The sequence below is a fragment of the Dermacentor variabilis genome, chromosome 5, assembly GCF_050947875.1.
Source record: "Dermacentor variabilis isolate Ectoservices chromosome 5, ASM5094787v1, whole genome shotgun sequence".
Lineage (NCBI taxonomy): Eukaryota > Metazoa > Arthropoda > Arachnida > Ixodida > Ixodidae > Dermacentor > Dermacentor variabilis.
In genome coordinates, this window is record NC_134572.1 from 35226370 (window position 1) to 35254314 (window position 27945).

Below are 27945 nucleotides of genomic sequence, written 5' to 3' on the forward strand. Positions count from 1 at the left end.
ATCAAAGATACGGAAAACGTTCCCTTTGATTCCCTCTGTTCCTTCGTTCCCTCTGTTTTCTGTTCCCTTTGATTACCCCTACCTCGTTCCTTTTTTGTTGCTCTTTCTGAGCGGCGCTACAAGCCTAAAATAGTTTTTGTCGTCGCCTTTTTGAGAACATGCGATCCGTGCATCGCGCTTGAATCGCTGAGCACTGCACATAACCGCTTGCCCGTCGGCACGTGTATGGCGCCATAAAGTAGGTAATCTTCAATATTATTTAGTATTTATTTACATGATTCATCCAGCCGCTCATTTGTCAGCAATGGCAGGGGTAGATCACAACAATAATGTATTTATTTAGAAAACGAAATATGAAGTAAAGCAAGTGACAATGCGCGTGAAACTTGAATTCACATTGAGGCTTCACGCGATTTTATGCGTTACACATATAATTGAATATAGCGCACACAAGTAAAACTAAACACAGAACTATCTATAGGCAATATGCGTCTGGTCTAGGCAGAAAAATAAAAAAGTAAAAAATACTTCTACAAAGAATTTAAACAGCAGAAATGAGAACGTTGGGTTTTAACGCAGCTTGCATTTGTCTAGGACGCTTGTAGAATACGAAAAAAAAAAGGAAAACGTGATTATACAGATACCGGTAACGCTCAAAGAATAAAAACGCAAAACTAGCTCCGAGATAAGTGACGTCCCAATAAGCGAAGAGCGCAACGTAAAACAACATCTTGTGTCAAGCGTCAAATTTGATGACGATAATACTGCCTCTACGAAAGATTCCACTTAAGACAAACACATGAGGTTATTCATAAGTTTATTCCAGTCTGAGATAGATGTCGGGAAAAAGTAAGATTGATAGGTGACCGTTCTACCAAAACGCGCTAATATGGTCCTTCCGTGTTTCCTGTGACTTGGTCCTGCACTATTAAACGCCATGTAGTTGCTAAAGTAAAGTTTTATTATTAATTATGTTGCGAAGCATTCTTAGTTCGTGTAACCTACGGCGAGACTCTAGCGTTGGTAATACAGAACTACTGCGTATTCCTGTTGTTGGCACACGCCTTACGCAGGCGTGATAAATAAATGTGAGTGCTCTGTTCTGAATCCGTTGAATGCTAAAAATGCCAGTATACTTATATCGGTCCGAGACAACATGCGCGTATTCCACTGATGGTAGGACAAGTGAGATGTATGCAATTTGGTTTTTCTTGTTGGGTGCTTTGTTTGTATTTTAGCAACGACAAACACTTAGAAGCTGCTCATATTGTATAGGCAGTGTGTGTGCTCTAGATTATATTACTACTAAATGTCGTACCAAAGTATCTAAAGTGGTCCACTGCCTGAATTGCTTCATATAATAACTAAAATAATTGCACCTTTCTTGCGTGTTAAAGACATTTTGGTACATATTGGATAAATGAGATTGATACTCTAGACGCGGCACCAATTAAATACAGAAGTTAAGGAATCGTTAAGAGCAATGTGAATGTTCTATTATAACTGTAATATATGACACAGTCGTCTGCAAAAAATTCAAGCATAATATATGCAACTGACGGGAGAGCCCAATCTCCAGTCATTGAAAAAATTAAGAAAGAGCGGTGGAACTAAAATTTTTGCCAGCGGAATGCCTGAGAGTACTTGAATAAAATAATATCGGGAACTTCCTGTTTGAACAAATTGGCTCCTTTCTGTCAGCTAACAATTCAGCTAGTGCAAAACTTGTTCATTTTGCAATAGGTGTTGGATTTTTGACATTAGCTGACGCAATCTGCACCACGCAATCAAATGCTTGAGTAAGCTTGAATTAAATATAATATAGTGTGTTTGTGTGTTTCTGTGTGTGTGTCTGTAATTATTTCGGAAGCCCGAAGTAGTCGAATATATACAGTGTAATGCCTTTGGCGTCGCTTACTTCCAAGTGACGGCAAACAGCATTACCATGGCCCTGTCCAGCTACGTGGCATTTGCATATTTTTAAATCTTGACGGATGCTAATTGGGACACCCGGTATATACGTGGATCTACGTACGTTGACATGACGTCGCCTGTGCTAACAGCATGACATCAGATCTGCAAAGCAAAGTATACATAACGCGAGCTTAATAACGCAATCATGCACGAAACCAGCAAGAGTACAGCAGCGTCATGTGATTTACGGCATGCATACTTGTGCAGGGTAGAGTGGGCGTAATTACGCTGGAGGGGTCTTAAAAGATATTCTTGTTTCGTTACCCTCGTCTCGGAACCCTAGTTCGGGTTTACTGAAGCGTCCAAAAGTCGGAGATGATCAGGAACAGCGCCACATAAAAACGATCAATAAGCTTCAAGAGTCACTTTATTCAAGCGTGTAGGCTCACGTAATGGATGGACTAGCATCAAATGTGAGCAAGCCGTGCGCAGACGGCAGGTTACTCAAGAACTACAAGTATACAAATGAAAAGTTTACGGTGCGCCCCCCCCCCCCCCCAGTCGTGCGGTAGTAAGGGGCTGCATTTAATAAATAATTCAATTTATTAAACTACATTTAATAATTAAAGCTGGCCTCAGAAATCAGTGGGCAAAAATAGGCGCACGCTGAATGCCCTTTCTTATGGCTAAGGCAAGTTAGAGCACATGCCCCAGATGCGCATCAGCTAGGCGTTCAAACTTGGCGCATTCCAGAGTGTGCGTTTTTTGAAAACTGTTCTTTGACTCGCGTCGTTTTTGTCACGTCGCGGTTCTTACTGCGCATCGCAAAGGTTGAGCGGGGTGCATACGCTCCACAGTAGTAATATAATGTATTGTCACTGTCACTACCACTTGACAATACATATCGCGGAGGGGTTTCCTGCAGTTAACCATTTGTTAGTAGTGTTAGCTGCGCTAGGAGCAACTGCTAGCGTTACGTCTGGTGTAAGTAGTAGTTGTTTGCAGTATTATTAGTAGAATAAAGTCTAACATGCGCAGTCTATGCACGCACAGTGAGCTCCTCCAATTTTATTACTTTCTTGCATAAATCATTGCTGGAAGCTCGAGCTTACGAGCATTCTCCACCTGTCGATCCTTATCTTGTTCGCTTCATTTGGCCTTAAATATACATACTGTGGCTTCATGTGTGGCATACATTCCTATTTAAAACAAAACACAAAGTATTGCATTTTTTCTGGCTACTGTACACCTTTAAACTAAAACAAATACATTTAAAGTAATGTGCTTGGACATTCGGTCGTTTACGATTCAGCACTGGCTCTAACGCTTTTTTGCTGATGTGCCGCCTCCGCCCAACCATATCCATGCCGCGTACATCCGCCGATGCGTTGCGGCATCGCAGGCTGCTTTAAATGTAGTTTAGTATGAGAAGGCTGCTAAATACTGCTTGTTAGCCAGAGTCGAGAAAACGAAATTGAGATTATCAAAGGCAGTTGTGCGTGATAAAAACATATATAGTGACTGCGAAACGCTGCGCCGCTGGCTTTTTCGGTGTTGCGTGTGGCATCACACAACTGTACACGTGACGTAGGAAATGCTTTGTGCGGAGTTTTATAACCGCATAAGGCGCTTTTGGTTAACAGTGCTTCAAATAGAGGTTTAAGTAGGTGCCTTTGTTAATGCTCAGCAAGTAGAAACGTTCTTTCTTACATTTTTTTCTCCCTGTGTTGCACCCATGCGGTTAGTCCCTTTTAAATGATTGTACTACATGGAACCGACGAGGCCGCATGTTTGCCCAGGCATCCGAGCTTACATAAGTGCTCAGCCCTAGAGCACAGCGCGCTGCACTTTGACTATTTTTTTCGCCACATATAGCGCATGCGTACTTGTCCGCGGGAATGTGGACGTTACAAAAGCCATTGTTTGCCAGTGGACACCAAATTGACTGTTCTTTCACTGGCCGCTCCTACAACTGCAGCCGTTCATACAAGTGATCTCGCACAACTCTTCTCGATCAAGTGGCTCATTTAGATGCATAAGCAATTAAGAGGAGCTAGCAACATTGAAATGTTGGCCATCTCCGCCAGACAGGACCGAAGCGTTTGAGTGCAGTATCTGCGAAAGTTGATTAGAGTAATATAGCTTACGGGGGAAAGTTTGCGAAAATAAAGCAATACTTCGTTGCACGGTGGCTTAACTAGCGCTATCACACTGACTCATGAAGAGCGGAACCAATCTGGGATTGCTAATTGCAATGAGCCACTCTGAAAACATAAATCATTTCTAGTCTATTCTGGTTAGTCAGAAGAACGCAGAACTTAAATTCTTAAGCATATACAGTCAACAGACTATAGTCCGTAAATATGGGTTGATGAAATTCGTTTTGTTTAATATGTTACAATCAGGCACCTACATAGGGGGGGGGGGGGGGGCCCTCCCCGCCCATGCCACCAATCCTCACACACATTCTTAAAGCGCCGTCAAATCAATGTTGAGACTTGACAGCTATGCGCTGGTCAACATTTTGCTGCCTTTTCCACTCCCTTTGGATGACGGTATTTATCGGCATCTCCTGGGGTGTGAAGGCCAGTTTCCTCATCGATTCGGTGCCCGCGCGATTAACTCTAGATGCGTTCAGTTGTCACTGTCTATTGAACAATCTCGCGCATGGCTCTTGCTTCGTTAGTTCAGCCTTCTTTGGTTAGACTGATCTAGGGACTAGGTTCGTAGTAAGGGGGTCTGTATGCTTCACGAACGAGTTGCAGACATAGAAAACGCCAGTTGAGTTAAGCTTTTCCTATTTCTTCATTATTTCCTCGAGTGGCGGCTCGCCGCGACGCTGGCAGATCGTCGAGACCATAAACCCGCTATATAGGTTAACTGAAGTGCAAATTAAAATAATGCGGAACAGCGTCCATCATCAAACCCTGCAATAACCCTTAAACTGATAAGCAATACACGACTGTCACCCGTTACCTCGTCTGGTTTTTACCTAACTGTACAGCGCTTTTTGTGCAACATTGGCAACTGGAAACAAGAGTCGCAAGGAGTTGAGGAATTAAGCCAAGGCAACAGCCAAACAGGAAGGAAAAGCAAAAATTAACAAAGTTAACCATCGTTTATGAAAATATTTATGGATCAACATCTTTTTATTTAAAAATGAAGTAGAAAACACGCTGCCGGCAGTGGAGAACAGCTCTGTGTATTTTGAATGACGCTTCTACAGTTGTCAGTTGAGCCGCCTGACGTAGCCACTTCTCTGCTGTGCTTATGTAGGTGTTTTTCTAGCCTTCTGCGATAGGCGCAGTACGTCTAGAACGGCAGCGTCCTGCGCTGTACATGGTTGTACGGGACTGGCGGCCACGCATCATTGCGACACTTCCCAAATAACAATACGAGTCGGATTTGGCACTTCAATTGGTACAGCAGTAAACGAGGGATCCAAAAGAACTGTGATTGTTCCGCAAATATGTACTTCTCCATACTTCTTCCAGAGCTAATAAAAAAAAAACGCCACTATAGTCGGATGAAACTTAAGTCTGCACTGAAGCCCCGCCCACGCCCTCATAATTGTCAGCCACTGTTCCTCCGCAAAGTTGCAAATAATTCCTACTTCAAACTTTTCCTGTTACCCAAATAAGGCGGTAACCATAAAAATAATATTATCAGCGCATGATTTTATACGTTATCCCTCGCCTATTATGGTGGATGGCGAAAGCCTAATTCTTTATTTAAGTAAAAAAAAAAATGCTTGCTTCGCTGCAACTATGTATTGTCACGTTTCACTTCAGTTGGCAGTGAACTTTCATGAGTAAAACGGTAAAACGGGCTCAGCAGTGAAATGAACTGTACCGCAGACTTTTGAAGACTTAATTAATAATGGGGTTTTACGTGCCAAAACCACTATCTGATAATGAGGCACGCCGTAGGGGGGGACTTCGGAAATTTGGACCACCTGGGGTTCTTCAACGTGCACCTAAATCTAAGTAGACGGGTGTTTTCGCATTTCGTCGCCATCGAAATGCGGCCGCCGTGGCAGGGATCCGATCCCACGACTTCGCGTTTAGCAGCCCAACACCCTAGCCACTGAGCAACCACGGCGGGTAGACTTTTGAAGAGTGAAAGGCTCAGGCTCCATACGCTTTGTCGATGTCTGTTGCGCACCTCATTGCTTCCGTCGATGAAAAGACTTCAAAAACAGCAGACGGCCCCGAGATATCAGGTACGACGCCATATTGAAAAGGCCGCATGACGACGATTTTGTTTACTTCTGTGATTGGCTGGCGGAGTAACACAATCCCACGCGGTGCTTGTGCATTGGTTGCCAACTGCTGTATGTTTAAGTTGTATGCTACTATAGAAATGTACTATAGGGAGAGGCCTTTGTCCTGCAGTGGACATAAAATAGGCTGACTATGATGATAGAAATCTTTATTTTACACTTTAGTTTGATTACGTGTCCTTGGCAGTGTTTTTCCTGCGCTTCTTTCCTGCGCGAGTCCATTCGATTTGGGTACCTGTTTGCCAAGTATACAAGAGGTGTATCTTACAGGCGTACCTGTGAGAAACGCCTTATTTCATTTCTCTTTTGCGGGTTTACGTGTTTTTATGGCGAATGGCGGGCGTTAGTCACATCTTGTACTAGTAAAGGCACCCCCCCCCCCTCATTTGCATCGAAATGTTACCTTGGATTGCCCCCCCCTCCTCCCCGAAAAAAAATCTCGGGTACGTGCCTAATTGCAATCGTGAACTGTCAACTGCATCCGAGGTATACGAAAAGCAAATCTCACCTGGAGTGTCCGCCAGCTATTGTCTGCAATAAAATGCTTTCCCTAAAGATCGTCCACATTGCCAAAAGTTATTGCATGATAAAAAGAAGCTCGATAGACACCCTCACATTTGAATCGGTGTTCGATGTCGCGTTCAACTGTCTGCGCATTTGAAGCCACGTTTCTTTAGCTAGAATTTTGTGGAGAGCTTTTCTATAAAGCCAAGGTTGTACTTCGAGCGAACAATGCCGCACCTTGAGCTATGGAAAGACTGGTTTTATCAAGTATGAGTTCATGCTGTCGAAATCTTTGACCGAGCGCACGCCATGCCTGCACTCCCATACGCAGAAACGTGGACGCGATGCAGGCGCACATCTGCCTGCGCACGCTCAAGTATCTGGCTTACAAGGGTCACACGGTGATAGTCGTCATCTCCAACCCCACATCAGTCATGCTTAAGTACATCACGAAGGTGAGTAAGTTGCCTTCGCTTAGGCTCTGTACAAAAGAAATGAGCCATAACCACTATGTCACGTAAGTGCAGGTACGCGCCATTTTTGAGTGAACGTATATGTCAGCGTGAAAGAGATTCAAATCGAAGCTCTTCACGGGAAATGCCTCAAAGAAAACGCTGCTTCCTTCACAACAGCTTCGCAGTTTAATTGCATTGGTTCCTGAGCAAAATATCGCTAAATGAGGTATTGCTTTCTATGTCCCTTTCTTTTCTTTTTCTCTTTTCTTGTTTGCATTGTTTTGTAGTAATCTTTACCCTGTTATTTGTTGTAGTGAAGGTATGCATTATAAAACAATATTTTAGTGCAGAAGTAAAGTTCATTTTGATTATTATAGTCTGAGAGTATTCGCGGTAACTAGTTCGCACATAAACATTTTTGCTAATGACTCCATTGTAGGGCTTTTTCTTTAAGCTTTCGAATCTTACAGGCAAAGCACGCTTTACAGGCGTGCAGGCTATTTCAGGGGAACCATAACAAGCCACACACTCTAAAAATCATTGCACCCTTTGGGGCGTATATTTGCCATACAACAATAATCGTTATCTGTTTTACTCACATTTCCTTTCTTTAACGCTGTAAGCCTGGAACTTCCAGGCCACGAACGACATGGGCGTTACCATAATGACAGAGCATTCTCGACAGGGACGGAACGAGCGCAGCGTTTTCAAGAAAGGAAACGCAAGCAAGACAGATGACGATTATCGTTGTGTGATAAAATACACTCCAAAGGGTGCAACTGTTTCTAGAGTGCACGAAGCATGGTGCACATGTCAGCCTACAGTTGTCATTCTTGTGGGAAAGAAGAAAACAAAATTTGAGTTCTATAACAGATACATTTCTGCATTTATTTCTTCTGCATTTTATATACAAGTTTGCAAATTTGTCGTGATATCAACATTACACTTAGCAACATATACAAGCTAGGTCGATAGATATGTTTAGCGTATGTTCAAGTATTCTATATACAATGTGGCTCGCAATTCCAAAGGTAGACTATAACAATACAAAAAAAAAGAGCCAGTGGATCGAAGAAGCTTACAGGTGCATGAATTTAGCACTCATGTGTACATGTCATCTGTAGTTGCGAATATTTTTTCACACTGCTACAAACTTGCTCGTACGTGCGTGCAGGAAATTCAGAAGGGCGTTCAATAACAGTCTCCGTGGTGATAGGCGGAGACTGTCACCATAAGCTTGGTGACAAATACAAACTAATGCAACACGCTGTAGGTCACCACACTATTGGTTTGCGGCAATTTATATCCCTCCACGTGTACATGTTTGGTCCACATGACGCTAGGCAATTGCCTCTATGCGATTACTTCTCTTTACGCAAGCTTCCTGCCCTCTGTGTGATAAAGCGCCCCCCCCCCCCCCCCATGTCGGAACCTACCTCACGAAGTTGTTACAACTAATAACTTAACGCACGCCTGATTGTGTACATGCTCCTTGTTATTGGGTTGGTAAAGTTAAAAGGGTGGCCCCAAAATCTACTCTATTGTCCAGTGTGGAATTCCTGGATTTCGCTGGGCCCTCATGAATTGTTGCTGCTCAATTACTTATGACTACTTCTGACGACTTGGTATATATGACTACATTATGGGGCAATTCCAGAAAAAAAATAGAGCTTCAATTCGAGCGTTGGTTAGTTCTATGCCTGCTCCAACCATTTAAGCAAAAAATATGATTACCCTTATTTCTCTGATGACTGCTGATGCGTGGAGATCGGCAAAATAGTGCAACATCAGCTAGACCCTACTTAAAGAATAACGTCGCAAACAGCTGAATATACGTCGAGATTTTCGGAAACGTAAGTGCAATACTGGTGAAGTACTACGATAACTTTGCTGATTGGTAATGCCTGTCGCCTATGCGTAGTGCATAAACAAATATTTTTTCCTGCGAGAGTTTAACATTTTTTTGTCAGCGAGATTTTTAGAGGTGAGCACAGAGTCATTTAAAAAGTTCTGTCGTTCGTCCATAACGTGGTATAAAACTTGCAGCAGCCTGTTAAATATGAACACACCATATTCGTGTGCATTCACCGTGAAGCGACGTCAAGAGCGTTCGTCTGTGTATTCGGGTGCTGTTCACTGCGCCTGGGTCCCCCAACCTGCCATATTTTTTTGTTTTTTGGAAAGCACTGCTAGCATCAATCTTATTTTCGTCCTGTGGCCCAATTTTCCCATGACTTTCAACAAACACTGCCTCCTCTAGGAGCTGTTGGCGCCACCATTAATTTGCATTCAAGTTTACAGTGCAGCGCACTTAGCCCAGACAATCTGCAATGCAAATTCACGGTTAGCACAATATGCATCTTTTCTTTCTTTTTTTTTCTTGGTGGTTATAAAACGTTATTTCGCGCTACACTGCATTTATATAGGAGTCTAATTTTTTGTATTGCTGGCTAAGAAAGTCTCAGAGTTCTGCGCATAAAAGTGAAGATGCAAAATTACCTCAACTTTTCTACGAGCGCGAGAAGAACGATTCTTTAAATTTAATGCTTTACTGCTTTGTTTTATGCCATACATGAAAGTTAGAAATTCACAATGAAGGAAGTCAAACGCTTTCAACAAAAAAAAATCGTTAAATGAAATAAATTTTCTTTGTGTAAATTTTAAAAAATGTTGCCCTGATTGGATTTCATTAGGTAAAAAGTTATTTAATGCTGCTATTTCGCGTGAAGTTTAAGCAAAAAGAACAAGTTCCGAAACGCCAATAAATACAAGGCACATGCACACGAATCACTTGCAGATTTAGATATGGAAAAGCCCTCTTTTAAATTTATTGTCAAGGTTTTCAGACTACAAGCTTTAGACCTTGGTGAACTGCTGATTTTCAATTTCGTAATTTACCTGCCTGAAAGTGAGCCAGATACACCGTTTCCTTTGAAAATCCACAAGTACCTATTCTACGAGCAAATAAAGAACATTGAAAGTACGTTCAGTGCATTTCATCTGAGAGAAAAAAGAGATCATGGTTGTTCTAATAAAACTCAATATGTTATTAATTAGCTGCGCTATCCAATCAATCAAATCAAAGGAGAAGTGACGCTTATGTAACGTTACACCCAATATGCGGTCTTGAACGATGATTTTGCGTCAGCAGAATATTGAAGTAGTGTTGCTCATTGTTTAACTACCAAAGTAAAAAAAAAAATGGGAAATAAGGCTACGCTTTTTCATTGTGTGCCGTAAGGAACAGAGAGCCTTATTTTCTCAGCGTTTACTCTGGCAATGACTTCCACGTTTCTACTAAACTTCTCTCGATATGCAGCTTCGTCTCCCGGGAGCGGCGGGCAGCCCTTTCATTCTATTCAAGACGTCACAGTGCTTTGTTTAAGGATTGCTAAATAGAAATTTAGACTAATAAAGTACTCTTTCCGAACTTTCTTTTCTTTAATTTCGCAGTCTGACTAGCGGAAATAAACATGAAGGTAAAACTTTTATACTCTGTAACCATACGCTGGACAGCAAGAAATGAAATTAGGCTAGGTTCGCTAATATTTAATTTCATGCCCAAACCACGGCTCCGGTACATGATTGTGATATCACAGATTCGAAAGCATTTTCTCAAATTTGGGTTGTGGTGCAGAAAATTGTATCTGAGCTCGAGAATTTCAGTATTTGGCTTCCCTGGAATAGAATAGTTTATGATTACATTTTAAATATTAGCTAGGCTCGACGCGCTCCAAATTCATAACTTCACGGCTAGCTGGTACGGGAACTTCGAAGCGACGTCGCAACCAGTCTATTGTTCCGCGTCTTTTATCTTCTTTTCCTTATTTTTTCGGGTAATGAAGTTAAGCATGACTTTATTGGTATTGTAGAATCAAAATTTACTATTACCGCCCAATTTTTTTATTCATTCTCCCTTTAACGTTTTCCATTTGGTACTTGCGACAATGAGTGAGCTCAAATTGCGCTTTTAAGAGGGTGCTGATCAGCAGCTCAGCGATGACGCTGAGCTGCTCGATTGAATATAAAATTAATAATATACTTTAAGGTGTTCCTAAAGTGCAGTGGTTGCAAAAATTGAACCACGGCGACTTCTAAAGTCCAGACTCGTATTGTGGGGCAACGTTCCAGAATAATGCGGTAGCTTTTTGCGATAAGACGCAGCCTGCTATATTATTTCGCGCCAGGTCTACGTGTTGGCCGAAGGCAGGCTAATCTACAGCGGCGTGCCGGCTGACCTGAGGAACCACTTGGGCGCACACGGCTTTCTCTGTCCAGCGGACGTTTCGATCACCGAATATCGTGAGTACGAGCGCTAGAACGTGAAATGCTTGGCAGTCACGGTATTTTTTCAGTGCAGACAGAGGTCTGCTGAAGTAACAAAACCAAATGCGACACAAGCGCAAGCGCAAGTTGACAAGCGGCAATAAGAAAGCCATCATTTAGGAATTTTGATGCGCTATATATATATATATATATATATATATATATATATATATATATATATATATATATATATATATGAACTACGAGGAAGAGAAGTCACTACCACATAAAGTAGACAATGACTGCCAGGATTGGGTAGGGGCAATTTGATATTTAATTGAAAGGCAGAAGTTTTTAATCAACGATGAGGAAACGGACGAAAAAACATCTGGCCATAGGTGCGGTGTGAACAAACGTGTTCGCACTACGCATGCAATTCTCTTTCCAAGTAAGCTATTATAGTCCCGTATGGTATGGTACGAAGACCTTTATTTAGGTCCTGAGGGATCAGTCTGGGACTGATGCGGGCCGCTCCCACGTCGGGGCAGAGACGCCGAGCCCCTCTGCCGTTACACGGGCCCTCTGGACAGCCCTGAGTTGGTCCGCACAGAACTTCACTGTTCAGCATCCGCTGCCACCACTGTTCACCTCGAGAACCATCACTGGCCAACGCCAAGCAGCGCCAAAGCATGGGTTCTAAGTCGAGCAATCCCCCACACTTACTACAATAGACTGAAACCCCGCAGTCCGGATTAATTTTATTCATGATGACCAGGTTAGGGTACGTTCGTGTCTGCAGAAGCCTTAATGTAACCGCCTGTGGCCTATTTAATTTAGAATGTGGAAGGGGGGAATGCCCTGGTGCCCTAAGCAATAGTGCTTGGTTATCTCTTTGCAGGTTAACAGTTGGTCCCTGTACTCAGGAGCGGGAGATCCAGCCCCTTCAGGGAGTACACGGCACACTAATTCTCGTGCCTCCCTGTGCGCCACCTCGTTGAGGTTACGCGGGGCTCCCTCCACTGTCGCCATGTGCGCTGGGAACCAAGTAACTGTATGCGAAGTGATATCCCTACCCTGTAGCAGTCTGTTAGCCGGTTCCGCAACAAGTCCTCTCGAGAAGGCTTTAATCGCAGATCGCGAGTCACTAAACACCAAAACTCTTCTTGAATCAATTAGTGCTAGAGCAATAGCCACCTGTTCAGCAACCCCCGGATCTTTGGTATGAATGGAAGCAGAATTTCTAACGCTCCCTTTGCCATCTACCACCACCACCGAATAAGCATTTTTACCATTAATCCATGCGGCGTCAACAAACGCAGACTGCTCCTCCTGATCCTTTGCCTCTCGCAACAAAGCACTAGCTCTCGCGACCTGCCCCCCTACATTGTGCACGGGGTGCACATTCTGCGGAAACGGACGAACCATGATATTTGCCCTAAGGTTCACGTTCAACTCGTGTAGGGGCGCCCTATCGTGCGACACAGCCACCGATTCTTCAACTGACTCTAAAATATACCTACCCGCTGGTGTACCTAGCAACCGCTCCCTCTGTTCCGTACGCTGAACCTCGGCAATTTCATCTAAAGTATTATACAAACCCAGTCGTAACAACATATCGTTTGACGTAGTCATAGGCAGACCAAGCCCAGCCTTGGCTTTTCTGGTTAATGCTTCCAAGTTATTTTTCTCCCCCCTATTCCAATTTAGCATAGCTGCCACGTACGAGGAATGACACTTAATAAATGCGGGAACTAAGGGCATCGCACCTTCTTCTAAACTCCTATGCGTATTAGAGATCCTTCTTATTAATCTTATGGTCTCCTCCGTCTTCTTGGTAATACGCTGAATGCTTCTAATGTTCGATCCATTCGCTTCAAGTACAAAACCCAGGACCCTGATTGCTTCAACTTTGGGTATCAACGACCATTCCCTAGTATGGATATTAATGCAAGTCTCAACTTCCGGTGCTTCCGAACTTCCTTCGGCCTACGACCTAGCTTCTGAGATTTGAAGATCAAGAGCTCCGACTTTTTAGTGGAGCACTTGAGCCCCATGAGACCCAAATACCCCTCCGTAAGCGTTACCACCTTCTGCAGCCTAGCCTAGCATGTTTTTTCCTGCCGCGAGCTGTCACGTGGTACGTGAACTTCTGAAAGGACAACTGACCGCCCTCGTATGTGACGTGAAGGCACCAAAGTTGCTATAAATAAATAAATAAATAAATATATATATATATATATATATATATATATATATATATATATATATATATATATATATATATATACAGATATTGCTAGAAATGCAAGCGCACGTAGAGAAGCACAAGAACAAGTTTGATTACGAGCAATAAAAACAGTGCTAAACAACAGGACGAGTGCAGGGACAAAGACAACAGCATACTCATGAATCAACCAGCCCAAATGCGTACTCTTTTAAAGAAGTTTGAATTTCGACGTTTCGGCGATGGCAAGCATCCACAGCTGAATTTATACATTTTCTCTAAGGAAAAATACAAGTTTAAAAAATGAAAGTATAGACTATATATATAACGCAGATTTAAGAAAACTACAGAGCGAATGTGTGCTAGAATGATGATCCGCAACTTAAAGTTCCAAGATGAACAACGATAAGTGCTCTATCTGCAAGAAAAAAAACTGCCTATTTTGAATCGGCTGCTTACAGCAAGGTGACTGACTTAATCCGCCCTTTCATCGCACTTCTCCTGCGCTGTACACATGGTTGTTGAGTACCGTACGACGCTAAACCTTCCCCGCCATCGAATCACCGGAAAGTGGTCATCTCTCTGAACCAGCATCCATGCGTCTGGGTCGTTGAGAAAGGAGTCAATGACTCTTCCTGCCCTCATGGGTGACCTGGGGACAGGTCACTCCAGTGACCTGGAGAGCGAACAGCAGTCGGTTGATAAGCACCAACGTCGTGAACGGGGATAAAGCCACACACATACTGTGAAGCACAGCAGCTCGGTTAGTTTCGCTGTCCTTAAAGCGCAGATAAATAAAGCGATTTCAGACGCATTTTCACTGCGGCATTACGGCGCTTGTTCCACGCCACGTGGTGTCCTGTTACAACATATCTGAGGTGTCATTTCAGAGCACTCCAGGGGCGCTACAGAGGCCATGGAAAGCAGCAACTCAGCTCCAATGGCGGTAATTAAGCCAAATTATGACTGCTAGACGCGCTTCTCCTACTATAGCTTCAAAGCTGTTGTGTTCTTCTGCAATAGCGCACCCCGAGTGGTCTCACGGCCGGCAGAATGTGCTATTACTTACAAATGCGCACGTGCAGGCTACGAGTTTGCCGCTGTAAGGTGATATCTACTGAAATGCAACAAGAGCTGATCGCGGCGCAGGCACAAGATTGAAAGGAACAAGCACACGTATACCGCGCCAAAAGGACTACATAATACGCAAAACAGCGCGAAAATGGGACAAGCTTCACAAAAAAGGACGCGACGGGCGTTTCTGTCATTTCACTCCCACTTTTGTGGTGCTTGCGTAGTATGTCTGTATATGAATTAAGCCCGGTTAACAACCATTTTGCAGTCAAGAGTATGTGTGGTGCCGTGTCCGCTTCAGCCTCACGGAACTCTCAAAACGTCCTTTGCCCCAGTGCTGCAGGTGGCTGCCAAGATGTACGGCGGACTCCGCGCGCTTGCCGAGACAGAGACCATGAAGGCCAAGGAGATGCAGCAGCAAATGAAGCAGCCGCTCCCTTCGGCTGAGCCTTCACCGATCGGTGCCCCGCCAAGTGACCAACCGCAGGGCGTGACGGTGGAGCCACGGCGTTCAAAGGCGGCCGAGGCCGTCGATGGCAACGACGAAGGCGGCAAGGCGTCCGGAGGCCGACGGAACAGCCTTGGCAACATATTCGAGGTCGGCCGCTGCCTTATTTTCTTACTAAATGGGAAGTCAATATTTAGAAATAGCACCAGTCTTAAGGAGTTATCTATTGCAGCAAAGCCAGTGCGGGTGGTTTTGTGGATGGTGCGAAAGCGCAAATCTTCGATCAGGGATTTGCACAGTCAGCCTCGCTCTTAATTACTGAAAGAAGTAATGTCAGCGATCATTTCTGTTGGCATTTATACAAGCACAATAACGAGTCTGGATAGTTTAAGGCGTTGCAGAAGCTGTTTTTTTAGGTGCAGGTATTCAGTTCTGTTCGAAAAGGAGTTCCTGCGTTTCGTTGAGGAAACTTGTATTTCTGTGAGGTATTGAGGCCTGCATGATGGCAAATTATGTATGACGTGCTAAATATTAAATCGTAAAAATATATGCTTTGGAACGAAATATACTGCAGTAGAGCCTTTCGAAGACCGCCTTGGTTAACATTTTTAACAAAAGAAAGAAACGAAGAACCCGTCACATATATGAGTTTGATAGCTCAACATATCCTTGCTGTTTCAATGCACAGCGCTGATCGATCGAAACGATCGCTGGGGACGCAGAGCTGGTGCACTGTGGTACAAGATGGAAGCGAGAGCTTTTGTGACGCATTGTAACTGCATTTGTTCCCCCAGCGGTTACCCAGTGCCTACAGGTGGCGCAAAAATGCGTCGGAAGCCGCGCGCTCCGCGTATCGCATTTCGATCGCCGAGCACAGTACACGTGCGAAGTCATTTTGCGCTAAAACATAAATGTATCTCTTGTGCGACGTGGCTGTTTGCGGAAGATGTTAAAATGCTGCGGTATGGACAACCGTAGGGCATTTCACACATCTCATTCTTGCCTGATAAAAGGAGCTTTTACTCAGACCACGTACGTGCTCATTTCAAATGTAAGGCATATCCCTTTCTTACGTATTATTTGTCTTTTCCAGGGTCGCGAAACGGTTGACAGCAAGGACCTGTTCTCCCTTCTTTTCAACAGGTTCATCTTCTACACTTTCCGCAGTTCGGTAAGCGTGCTCCGACTCCCTCTATTTATTGTGTTAAAATTACGTTTCACTTGATTCACCTTGTCATTCTGTAATTTGCACCGTTGCATAATTCAGCGAACCCCTAAATCTTAGAAAGTGATAGCTTATGACACAACGGTGAATACGGATATAACCAATCAGAATGAAAAGGATCACAATAGCTCTACGTAAGGATTATTGTACGCACACAAATCAGTAGATGTAACTACTAAGGGAAAATTCCACCAATTTTTACAAGTCTGTTGTCGAAATAGCCTGCACATTTAGCTGCACCGCGAAACATTTTATTCTTTCACAAGGTGGACTTAGTTTATGCACTAAGTAATGCGGAAAAAAGAAAGTACTCACGCTCTGAAGCGCTTCAGAATGTTCAGACTTTATAGCCTCTTTGAACGCGTCTTTTATTACTCACACTCAAATATGATAGACCATCTTGGCGACCAAGTAGATGTACTTTACTCACTGTTTGAGTGACTCGTCATGTGATATGTGGTGCACGTCGTAGATAAGTCTGTGGTACGGCAAAGTTCGCCGCGCTTCGCTTCATTGACTTTCCCTCACAATGTGCGCTGCGCGCTTAGTACATCACTAAGCAGCCATACGAAACATACCGATGGGTACCGAAACTAAACTATGCCCCTATAATCTTACCGCTGATGATCCATAATCTCAAACATTAACTGAACGATAGTGATTTCTGAAGTAACCTGCGATGTGCAGCAAGCTTCATGAAATGGAAGCTAAATCCACCCGAGATTACATCCGAGAAATCCACCCGCTACAAGGAAAACCTTGTCGTCGCCGCCGCCGCCGTTGTCGTCGTAATAATAATAATAATAATAATAATAATAATAATAATAATAATAATAATAATAATAATAATAATAACTATTATTATTATTATAATAATAGTTATGTTATTATAATAATAGTTATAATATGGTGATCGCTTGGAGAAGACTTCGTCTTGAAATGAAGATAATAATAATAATAATAATAATAATAATAATAATAATAATAATAATAATAACTATTATTATTATTATTATTATTATTATTATTATTATTATTATTATTATTATTATTATTATTATTATTATTATTATTATTATTATCTTCATTTCAAGACGAAGTCTTCTCCAAGCGATCACCATTTACTCATGCCTTTTATCACGCTAATTTCCTACCAATGCCGAACTTAACAAAGATACCCATGATCAGGAACAAAGCACCGTAACTCAATATACGCTAACTTGTTTCAAGTGTTAAGTGCTTCTGCGACGCTTGAACAGTAAAGGGAATGAGATAAGAGGATGATACAGTAAGATCCAGTGCCGATTTAGGAATGTCGTTCACGGAGCGATCGCTGATCGTTTGCAGGTCTTTTATTAATCGAAAGTATTTTACTGTTCGTTGTACCAAATGGCCGCTTCCTAATGTAGTGTACTTAACGTTCCTTGGGCGTCATGGCCAATTAGTAAGCCCAACCATATGTGTCAGTTATCACTCCCATGCCGCAGTTGATCGCAGTTCTCTTTTTCTGCTACCGCACCGGTGGTACGGCGTACAAAGACCTTCGGTGTGTAAAATAGGATAGCGAAAAACTACAAATGGCGTTTAAAAGACCATGTGGCGGGACAAGTGCAGTGTTTACCTTAATGGGGTGCGAAGGCTTCATCTAGAGCACTTATATTCGACTAGGACATATAGCTTCTACTTCCTTTTCCAATGTTGGCATAGGACTGAGGTGGGTATTGATTTCCTGCTGGCATGATGATTCTTATATAAGCTGTGGCATCGGAAGGATGGGGCTGCGCTGGTGCTCTCCCTGCTTAGTTCCATGCATGCATTGCACGAGCCTTCTAATGCATTCTGCCATATCCCTTTCGGTGCGCAGGTGTACATGTCATACAGGCAGTTCATAAATATCTCGTTCATCGTCATCTTCGCGAACGTGTTCAACTCGGTGGGTGTGGAGCACAATTTCACCGACATGAACGTCGCTTTCGTCTTCCTGTACATGTCCTGCCTATCTGCATTCTCGCTCCTGAGCGCAACGCTCAAAAGTGAGTACGCACCGCCCGCTCTATTCCGCTCCGCTCAACAAGGTTAAATGGACACTACATAGAAACAAAAATGTTTTAGCTGTATTAGTAATTTATCCTTTTACAATACCAAAAAAAGCCATTTTTACACTGAGAAGCGTCTTTGTAAGCTAGGAAAGACTCAAAAATTAAATGCGGACGGTGACGCCGCCTTTAAGTTCACGAACGAGCATGCCGTGGAGCCTTGTTTTGACGTTGTCTTGTCTGGCATAGCAAACATTTATTGGTTCAGATGGAATAAAGTGTATCCTAAAGGAGCCAAAGAGAGAACTTAGTAAATTTCGTGAACTTTTACAGTGCCGTGGCACACCAAATACGGAAATATACTCGTGGGAAAGATGCTAACGCAATACACGAACAAATCGCAACAGAATCTTTAAAAATGAATCAATGAAATACACCGAGAAAGAAATGTAGGCGCTTGCTACAGCGGTCCGGAAATATAAGGAATTGGTAGACTTTACGCAGCAGGGGAAAGAGAGACAGGGAAAGCAATTGTGCAATTGGAAAGAGGTAACCACGCAATTGGTAAAACAAGGAAATAAAGCAAGCTATAGAAGAGCATAAGCAGGCGTCTAGGGTTATCGATAAGCCAAGAAAATAGGATAACAGGAAGAAAAGGAGAAACTCCTGATGTCACGCTGACTTACTGGCGCTCATGTTTCGATGACACATAATAATAATAAAAGAGAAATTGAACTTCGACATTCATTTTCTCTACTAGTAATCAACCTACTACGGTGGAATTAACTACAACGAAGTTTCGAAAAAAGGCTTTATTAGTATAAGCTGATTAGTGCTTCTGCTTAGGATCCAGTTAAGCCTTGCCCTATGCCAATAGAAAACTTGGCCATTACGCTCAGCCACTATTACTCTTGACTGCAACATGAACGCAGAGGAGTAAATCTAACCGTCTCCTACGTTTGACTTGTTGAAATTATGACGTACGATTTTAACAAATGGATGAAAATCGAAAGCGTCCTAATCATGAGGAATATATTTGAATGAAAATATTTTTAGCATGTAACTTTCATTATCAAGTTTAAACGTGCACTACATAGAATATATATATATATATATATATATATATATATATATATATATATATATATACGCTTCCTGCTTGCGACGCTAATGAACAGGATGAACTGAACACAACTGGACTTGCTGCCTATAAATGCTTTAATGGCGATATAGTCGTGTTCTATTTAAAGGGACAGTAAAGAGAAAAAGTATTTCTTCTGTATCAGTGAACTACTCTGCCACAAAATCAAAAATACCACTCCTACCACAATAAGACGCTTGGTAAACCCGAAAAAGGGCACTAACAAAAGACAGGTGGCGATGCCTCTTTGAAGTTCCCGCACGAGCTCGTTGTGACGTTATGCATTCTCACAGCATCTTCTAGCGCATATAGTTAATTATTTAGCGGCAAGGACAGAATACATTGTGTTCTAAAAGTGCGAAAGATTTAACAGGGCGAGTTTCGGGAACTTTTCCTGGGCCAAGACGGCCTAAATACGAAAAATACTTTGAAATTCTTGACGTCAGAGTCACGTACCATCGTTGGGGATTCCGTGCGAAATTAAAAACTGAAAACTTGATCTTCCCTCTATCGTTTAATAATCAACCTATTATTTCGAAATCAACTACAACCACAGTTTTCAAAGAACGCTTTATTCGTTTAAACTGAATATGTCTTTCGCTTTGGTGTCTCTTCAAGCTCTGACAGCCGCAGATGGGAGCCTTTAGGCTCAACTCACTCAATAATCGTATGTCCAACACACTTCATCGCATACTTCGACGCCGACAGTCCAGCATTTCTTGTTAATAGGAATAGAATACAGTCTTTAGTTAACCAATCCAAGGTTAAAATTATGCCAGCGACAATAACGGAGCATTTTTGATAACAATGGAGTCATATCGTATTTATGTTACTCAACGACGCTGCACATCAGAAGCCAACTTTACAAAGATATTCATTCATAAAAGCACTGTTTGCCGGTGGCCAACGACTTTCGCTTAGTAACGGGCCGACACGATGATTCGCTGACAATTGCGCTAACGACAAACTGCACATAGTGCAAATCGACGGGTGGTCTGAGTGACGCACTGCTGTTTTTTGTGATTCAGCACCTTTGCTCATCCGGCACGCGATCCACGAGCAGCGCTACTCTCTCTACGGCAAGAAAATTTACTTCCTGGCCCGGGTCACATGTGACATCATGTACGAGGTGCGTGCTCACCACCCCTCTCTGTTTGCTTATCCGTGTCAGTCAGTGTGGCAGTCAGTGAGAAAGAAATTTTAAGATTTCTTTTGCGATTGCCGCTGCCTTCGTATCCCTTTGTGCTTTGAAGCCGCCGCAAAAGTTCAGAGCAATATTCTTGTATTTTCCATCGCAGTACTGGTATAAAGGAACGATCGTGGAATGACGTATGCAAAGCATGAAATTTCAGTCTCCCCAATATACATGAAGTACGCGCGTTCCACATGGTCCAGCAGTTCTATTATGCTCACATTAGTCGTGGGCGGTATGAAAATGAATGAGTGCGTAATTTAGCCAACAGATAGTGAAGTTACAGTGGCTGCTTCTTTTTAAGTAACTTAGTTTATTAGAATTTGTAGGCCATACTTTCATGACCGCTTATACACTCCCTGTGGGAGCATTTCTAAGCTCTCTCGTTTGTTGGCATAGATACGAGTCAAAAGACAAAAGCGAGTGAGTATTTGTAGCCATACTTTTCCCCTCAATTCTATATAATTTATTAAGCATTCTATTTCCTTGCACCACTGGTCTCAGGTTAGCAACACCATTCCCAACTGACGACTACGGAATGTGGCAGATGTAGCAAAGAAGCCATCGCTTGAAACGCTCGTGTATATTGCGTGCACGCTCTTGCCTGTTTTTGCAAGCCTCAGCTCGATCTCACGTCATGTACTGACACTTCTAAAATTCCAAATACAGTAACGCATAATGATTTAGGGGGGAAATAGTGTCAAGTATCTATCTGCTAGATAGAATAGATTAAAATTTGCATGATGAGAACAAAGTGCGGCCACATGGATTTACCAAGTCTGGTATTACCACTCACGCTGAAGGAAAAACTTCCAAAATTTGCAATAGAAGCGAAAGATTTTTCCAAGGTTGTGTAACACGTCGTACAGGTAGCAAAGTACGTGAACTCTAGCATGTTATCCATCGTCCAGCTTCACTTTTCGCTTTTGACATCTAGTTTCCGGCAGTGCCGCACTGTGAAACGCTACAGCCACCAGCCTTTCGTTTCCTTCATTTCTTATCCTTTAAACGTTGGTGAAATGTGTATTATACTTTAGTAAACTATGTAGCTTGCAGCTTAGACAGGTAGCATGTTTTGCAAGGTAGCATTTTGCATTGTTGAATTTGCGTCTAGGGTCGTGCTTACGTTGAATAAACTTCCCTTTGTTTGTGCTTCGAAGAAATATTGATATGTGTATTACACAAGGGCCGCATTACATTAGTGCATAATGTGCACAAGTTATGTACCGTAATTGAGCTTGTGAACGCGTAAATGCATGATGCAGTAATAAATGCATAAAAAGCATGAGAACACAGAGCTATACTATACAAACGCTATATACTCCGAGCAAGTAAGTATGTAAAAAGGCCACAGTCGTCTTATTTTCTGTAATGCGAAGCAACACTGATTTCATTCACACCTAAGAGCTTTACAGTAAAACCCCCGTACTCTCTACAACGATCTGAGTTTTTGAGAATTTTCTATTGATTCGTATGAGTAAGCATTTTTATCAGTAGTCCGATGCGGTACTACGTTTATTGTAACGCATAAGAACGTCAATAACTACGTATAATGTACGTAATCACCTAACGCTGCTGTAACCACGCGCTTTCATCCCACAATAGATGCACAAAATACCGACATAATTGGTTGTGCGCAGAGCTGTGTTCACATCGATTCAGTCATGGTGTGCCTGTCTTTCTGTGCGAGCGCTTGTTGGAGATACAATGTCACGATTTTATTCCAATGCTATAAATACCTTATCGCGCTGCGCCAGCGGTGCGAGCGGTGTTCCGCCTGCGTTATTACTAGTATCAAAATGCTGTGATTGGTGTATGATAGGAAAACAATAGAATGGAGCAAAATAAATTGCTTCGTTTTACCGTCCAAGGTTCATCAAGTGCAACTTCCACCGAACTTCCACTGTCTTCTGCGACCGTAGCACCAGAGTTCAATTCTCGTAGAATTTTGCATACAGATCTTTCCGCACAAGCCGTTCACACATGTTCTCGTAAGTCACATGGCTTAGGGCCATTTTATGAGAGGCATACTCAAAGACCAGTAGATTTGCACTCTGACAAGTAAAGATCAATCAATCAATCAATCAATCAATCAATCAATCAATCAATCAATCAATCAATCAATCAATGTCGTTTGACCCAGTGCTAATAGTTTTCTTCGATTCAAATGCAGATCATGTTCTCGGTGTCATCTGGAATATTCGACTACTACCTAACACACCAGCCGAAGGAAGAGAGCCGGATCTTCTTCTTCCTCTGTTTCGGCTTCCAGGTGTCCGTGCTAGGACAAGCTTTGGGCACGCTCATCGGAACCATCTTTGAGTACGAGGCAAGACCCCCGCTGTCTCAATGCGATGGACACTGTTAGAGCTACTAATAGCATAAACAGTAAATTCGCATTCCTTTGACAAAATTAGAGTGGAGGCACAGAGCTTAGAGGAACAGAGCAGTAGCACAGCAAGATTATTACTGCTTCTTCTCCTTTGAAACGTTCCGTGCGCCTTGAGGGCAGGTGCGAGGGCGAGTGTGGCGAATGGGCAAATGTTCAATTGACGTGGCCAGATTGTTTACCTTCCCGCGCTGATCGTCAGACTACCTTCGCTTCTCAGCCGCCATCGCTGCCGCACACTGAAACAAAACAAGGGAAATATAATGAAAATTGAAGGATATGACGCATTTGCCTTACGTGACTTCCTTCGCACTCCGCTTTCCGCTCTGGAATAGCGCAAGCTTTTCTAGATTGATCTCGGCATCGCCAAACTGAAGCTGTTCTCCTATTGTATCACAGCGCTCATGCATCGGCTGGCCTATTGGAAAGCAGCTACTTTTTAGAGAGCATTTTGGGCACGCTTTTGAGTGCTCATGTTCGCCCACTGGAGTGCACCATAATGAATCAATTTCAACGAGCACCGCTAGATGCATTCAACTTAGGTATAAGGATTTTTACGCGAAATGGCCTACAGTATTGTTTAATTTTTTTTAACGAAACTTGATGAACCTCTCTGGTGATTCTTCCTGGTCACCTCTAAATACAGCTTAATGTCTCCACGGCAGCAAAAAAAAAAAAAAAAAAAAAACATGCCACCGATACAGTGCCCTGAGCATGGACAGGAATACAGTCGACAGTTTAAGCAGAGTCTCATATTTATTGTCAACCGTAGACCAGTCAGGCAGAGTAGGCAGTCAGGTATTGCAATGCGTACGGTCATTAAGCTACACATGCCTTTAGGTTTAATGCCAGTTCATTTCCTGCCTGTGCGCATACAGTGAAATTCTTGTGAAGATGTTTGTTACCCCAGTTTGCTTATAGTTAAACATAAGCCATATTCACTAAGTTCATGCACTATACAGCGAATTCTAATAAAAGGCGTCGGCCAGTAGTGACAACGAAAGTATTAATAACCAGGACAGCTGTCCAGTGTAAGCTTCCGAGACCACGCAAAATCGAATTACAAGTTCACGCTGAGTGGTGCCCACCTTCCAAGCGAGAGGGTTTCGCCAGTTACTAACGAATTCTTTTTCTCTTTTGCACTTTTACATGTTTATTTGACTCGATTAGATAAGTTCTTTGTGGGAGATGGGGAGCTCAGTGCCTCAACCGCTAACAAAAATGGGAGGGCGGGATATAGAGTGTGTCTATCTGCGGCTGTGCCTGTGTCTGCTAAGTACAGAGTTCCTGATCTTGTGTGAAAAAAAGGAAACGAGAATGGACGGAAGCCCGAAGGTGAACTTTGCTACTCTCCAACTGTAGAGCACACAAGTTGTGGGTAACTGTGCGCAAATTCATCATTAAAGTTTAAAGCGCCGGCACCATTATAAAGTCCAAATTCGCTGCAAGTGGGCGCTGGTGAAGGGAGCGTCATGAGTTGGCACGCTTCGGCGTGGTAGCCTTCTAGCCCTTTGCGACAGATTGTTCGTTTCGTGCAGCCCCGTCTGAAACCGATGAAGTGCAAATGATGCGGGGTGGTGCACTGATAACAAATATTTCCTCCAAATGCCCGCACTGTTGTATGCTCATAATCCGCCCAAACGGTAATTTTAATGCGTTCGCATGCTTAGGGTACTTCACGCATTTTCCGGTGGCTGCTGGCTGGCTGGCTGTGCTGGCTGGCTGTGTTTGTATCTAACCGTTCTCCCACCTACCTGGGTCAACGGGAGGTAGTGGCGGAATGGTAAGCCCATCGGGCAGCTGTGCTGAGGTAACAGGGTTCGAAACCAATCATCGGGCCAACATGGGTCACTGAATTTGTGGCACAGTGTATATACGTGCCACCCCTCAACCTCCTTCACGCCGAGATGGGTTAGTGTAGACGCGGAACTGAGTAGGTACCGCTGCTCGAAGAAACACTTGGACGCCGACTTGCAGTACCGGGTACAGGTATGTGCCACTCGATGTGTGTTAGTCTCCAATGAACCTCTTTGATGCCAACTTGGATTACTGGGTATATGAGTAGGCGTGTGCTGTTCTTCAATTAACCTCTTTGATGTCAACTTGCCTAACATGGTAAGTGCCACTTGAAATATGCCGCGCTACAATGACGAATAAGATCCCCTAAATTTTTCCGATGCTGAGCGCAATCGTACCAACGTCACAAGGGTTGCTCAAGGGCAGCAACTCCACAGATTTGCAGGCTGCGGCACAAATACGCTGGGTACGTGCCGCTCTTCAATGAACTTCTCGCCAACTTGGGTTACCGAGTAAGTGCCACTGAGTGTGCGGCTTGCTAGAGAACAATTCTCATCGTTCGCTGCATGCACCGGCACACCATGCTTCTAGTCTCGGAAGTCACGCGCGGACTTCGTGGCAGTGCCACTAGATAGCGCAGCGTGTTCAGAAAGAAATACGAGGAGCCCGGTTGTTTTACATGACGCGCTTCTCAAGCGCCATGCATTGCTGTGGCGGCGCTAGGTAGTGCCGAATGTTCTCGTGGAAACACGAAAGAGGTGTCCCAGTGCAGTACATTCCTCATAGATATGTCGTTTCGAAGGTGGCAGTAGGTTGTGTCGATATATTGATTCATTGCTAATGCATTTCCGTTGACAGTCATCGTGAGATAAGTTCTGCCACAATTTTATATTAAACGGCAGGACAAAAACTACGAAATTAGGAAGAAGCATAAGAGAAGTGCTAGTGTGCGACGCTTTACCAATTGAAATGCCACATCAGTCATCCTTCCGTCCATCTTAGAGGTAGCAGTAGGTGAATCGGGAAACTACGGCACGCATATTGCGGGAGATGTCGGTTCGGCTCCCTCCTGCGGCAAGTTCCCTTTTCGTCCACGTTCATTTCCGTTTGCGTTGTTACTTCTACATGTCAAACAAAACGAAACTTCTAATTAAACGTTAACGTAAAAGCATTGCCTGACTTCATTGTTTGCTTTCTTGATATCGAGTGCACATGTAGTCCTTTCTTTATTGGCGCATTTCTTCCCACTACAGATGGGCTGCATGGTGGCGCTCACAGTGTTCGTCTACTCTGTGGTGTTCGGCGGCTACTTCTTCACCCCCAAGCAGCTGGCCTCCCACGTTATGTGGCTGCCATTCACGTCGTACCTGCGCTACGCCTTCAGCGGCACCCTGACTGCCCTCTACGGCTGGAAGCGAGGCAACCTCACCTGCCCCACAGAGGCCAACCGCACCTGCCCGTACGCTGTCGGCACCGACGTCCTCGCCGCGTACTCCGTATGCGAGAACGAGTTCTACATTGGCCTGGTGACGTTGTTCATCGCCATACTGGCCGTTTGGCTCGTTGCCTGCCAGCTGCTCGCATTCAGAATCAAGTGGCGCCTTTGAAGTGAAGCGGAACGCGCCCGTGCTCATTTCATAAAAAATGTACATGCTGATGTAGCCGTGTTTGTTGTCCATGTGCTCGGGGTCTACCGATCTGTACCTTTACGAAATGTAAAGGGGGCAGTAGAATAAAGACGTGCCATTATCTTTTTGCACCTTGACCTATCTAAGCGAGGTGAAACTGTCGGTCTGTGCTGTGCATGTAGACGCAAATATGTGAAAGACCAGAAGCCCCGTTGACATAGAAATCGGCTTCAAGTGGCGGTTCTACAATGAACTTTAACTGTCCCGCAAGGACAGCTCGAAAGGTTGCCACAGTAGTGTTGTCGGTGCGCCCTTATCTCTTAGGACCTAGTGACATGTCATTTTGTTTCCGTCACTTGGTGATATCTCAGCCCGGGTCACATGCAAATGAACCATCACCTGTGACATCTCATTTGTAGCTATGTGAGGAAACCAAGAATATGTTTCCATCATCTTCAGTTAATCAGCTTCGTTTCATATATAGCATAAGCACTGTTCTAACAGGAAACATTTATGTGCGGTTACATTAGTTCATCTTAGTTCGCAAGTTTGCACTGGCAGACGTGGTCGATGTCGTCCGCCATCAGGGATGTTACGAGGTTCGAGCAAAGTACTAGACCACTTGTCGTGTAGCAAGTCGGGATGCTCAGCGGAATACACGAGCTAAGAATGCATGGTGTATAAAACTGGTCAACTTGATATCAAGAGCAATCGTCAAAGGCACCGTGGTGAACGCTGATACGAAAAGAAATTGTAGATGAGTGTGCTGTTAATTCATATGGGAGGTTGCTGTTATTACGCTTGCAGCATGCCGCGAAGTTGTGTTGAAGCGTTGTGTGTGTGGAATTGTTAACGTGAAAGCAAATGTTGGTGCGCCCCGATTGAGGCGCAAATAATGTATTATTGGGGCTGCACGTGGCCTATATCTCCTGAACGGCTATTTTAGCACCTTCGAGATAGCTCTGATTCAGCCATAACGCATTGGTGGGGACCTATGATTATAGCAAAGAGTAGAAATCTTATTCACGAAGCTACAGTATGGTGCGCGTAGGTTGCTGCATAACGCTTTCGTTGATATGGAAATGGCTCGCAGTGTCGTACGTCGTTATTATATTTTCTGGACGTGTGCGAGACAGGTACGACGAAGCGTCCCGATGATTGAAATTGAATAGGAATATTGATATTTGACTGCAATAAGTCCAGCTTTTGCTATTCTGCTTTCCTTCCCCCCCCCCTCTCTCTCTATCCTCTGGGGGGACACAGGCTGCCGGTACGCTGTTTTCCGTGGTAACTGCATCATTGCAGCAAAAAAAAAAAAAAAAATCGGCACAACACATGTCACTGTGACTACTGACGTTAATGGGATTATC

General features: G+C 43.6%; 1 protein-coding gene across 1 annotated transcript in view; it reads left to right on the plus strand.

Moving 5' to 3' along the window:
• The window catches only part of LOC142583493 (ATP-binding cassette subfamily G member 4-like), a 44972-nt gene extending 18293 nt beyond the window's left edge, over window positions 1-26679 (plus strand). Inside the window, exons 6-13 of the mRNA XM_075693980.1 lie at window positions 7032-7155; window positions 11343-11457; window positions 15055-15317; window positions 16261-16338; window positions 18257-18425; window positions 20598-20698; window positions 22935-23090; window positions 26201-26679. Coding sequence (XP_075550095.1) covers window positions 7032-7155; window positions 11343-11457; window positions 15055-15317; window positions 16261-16338; window positions 18257-18425; window positions 20598-20698; window positions 22935-23090; window positions 26201-26554 — 1360 coding nt within the window. The 3' untranslated portion in view covers window positions 26555-26679. The remainder of the gene's footprint in view (window positions 1-7031; window positions 7156-11342; window positions 11458-15054; window positions 15318-16260; window positions 16339-18256; window positions 18426-20597; window positions 20699-22934; window positions 23091-26200) is intronic.
• Window positions 26680-27945: the final 1266 nt, after the last annotated feature.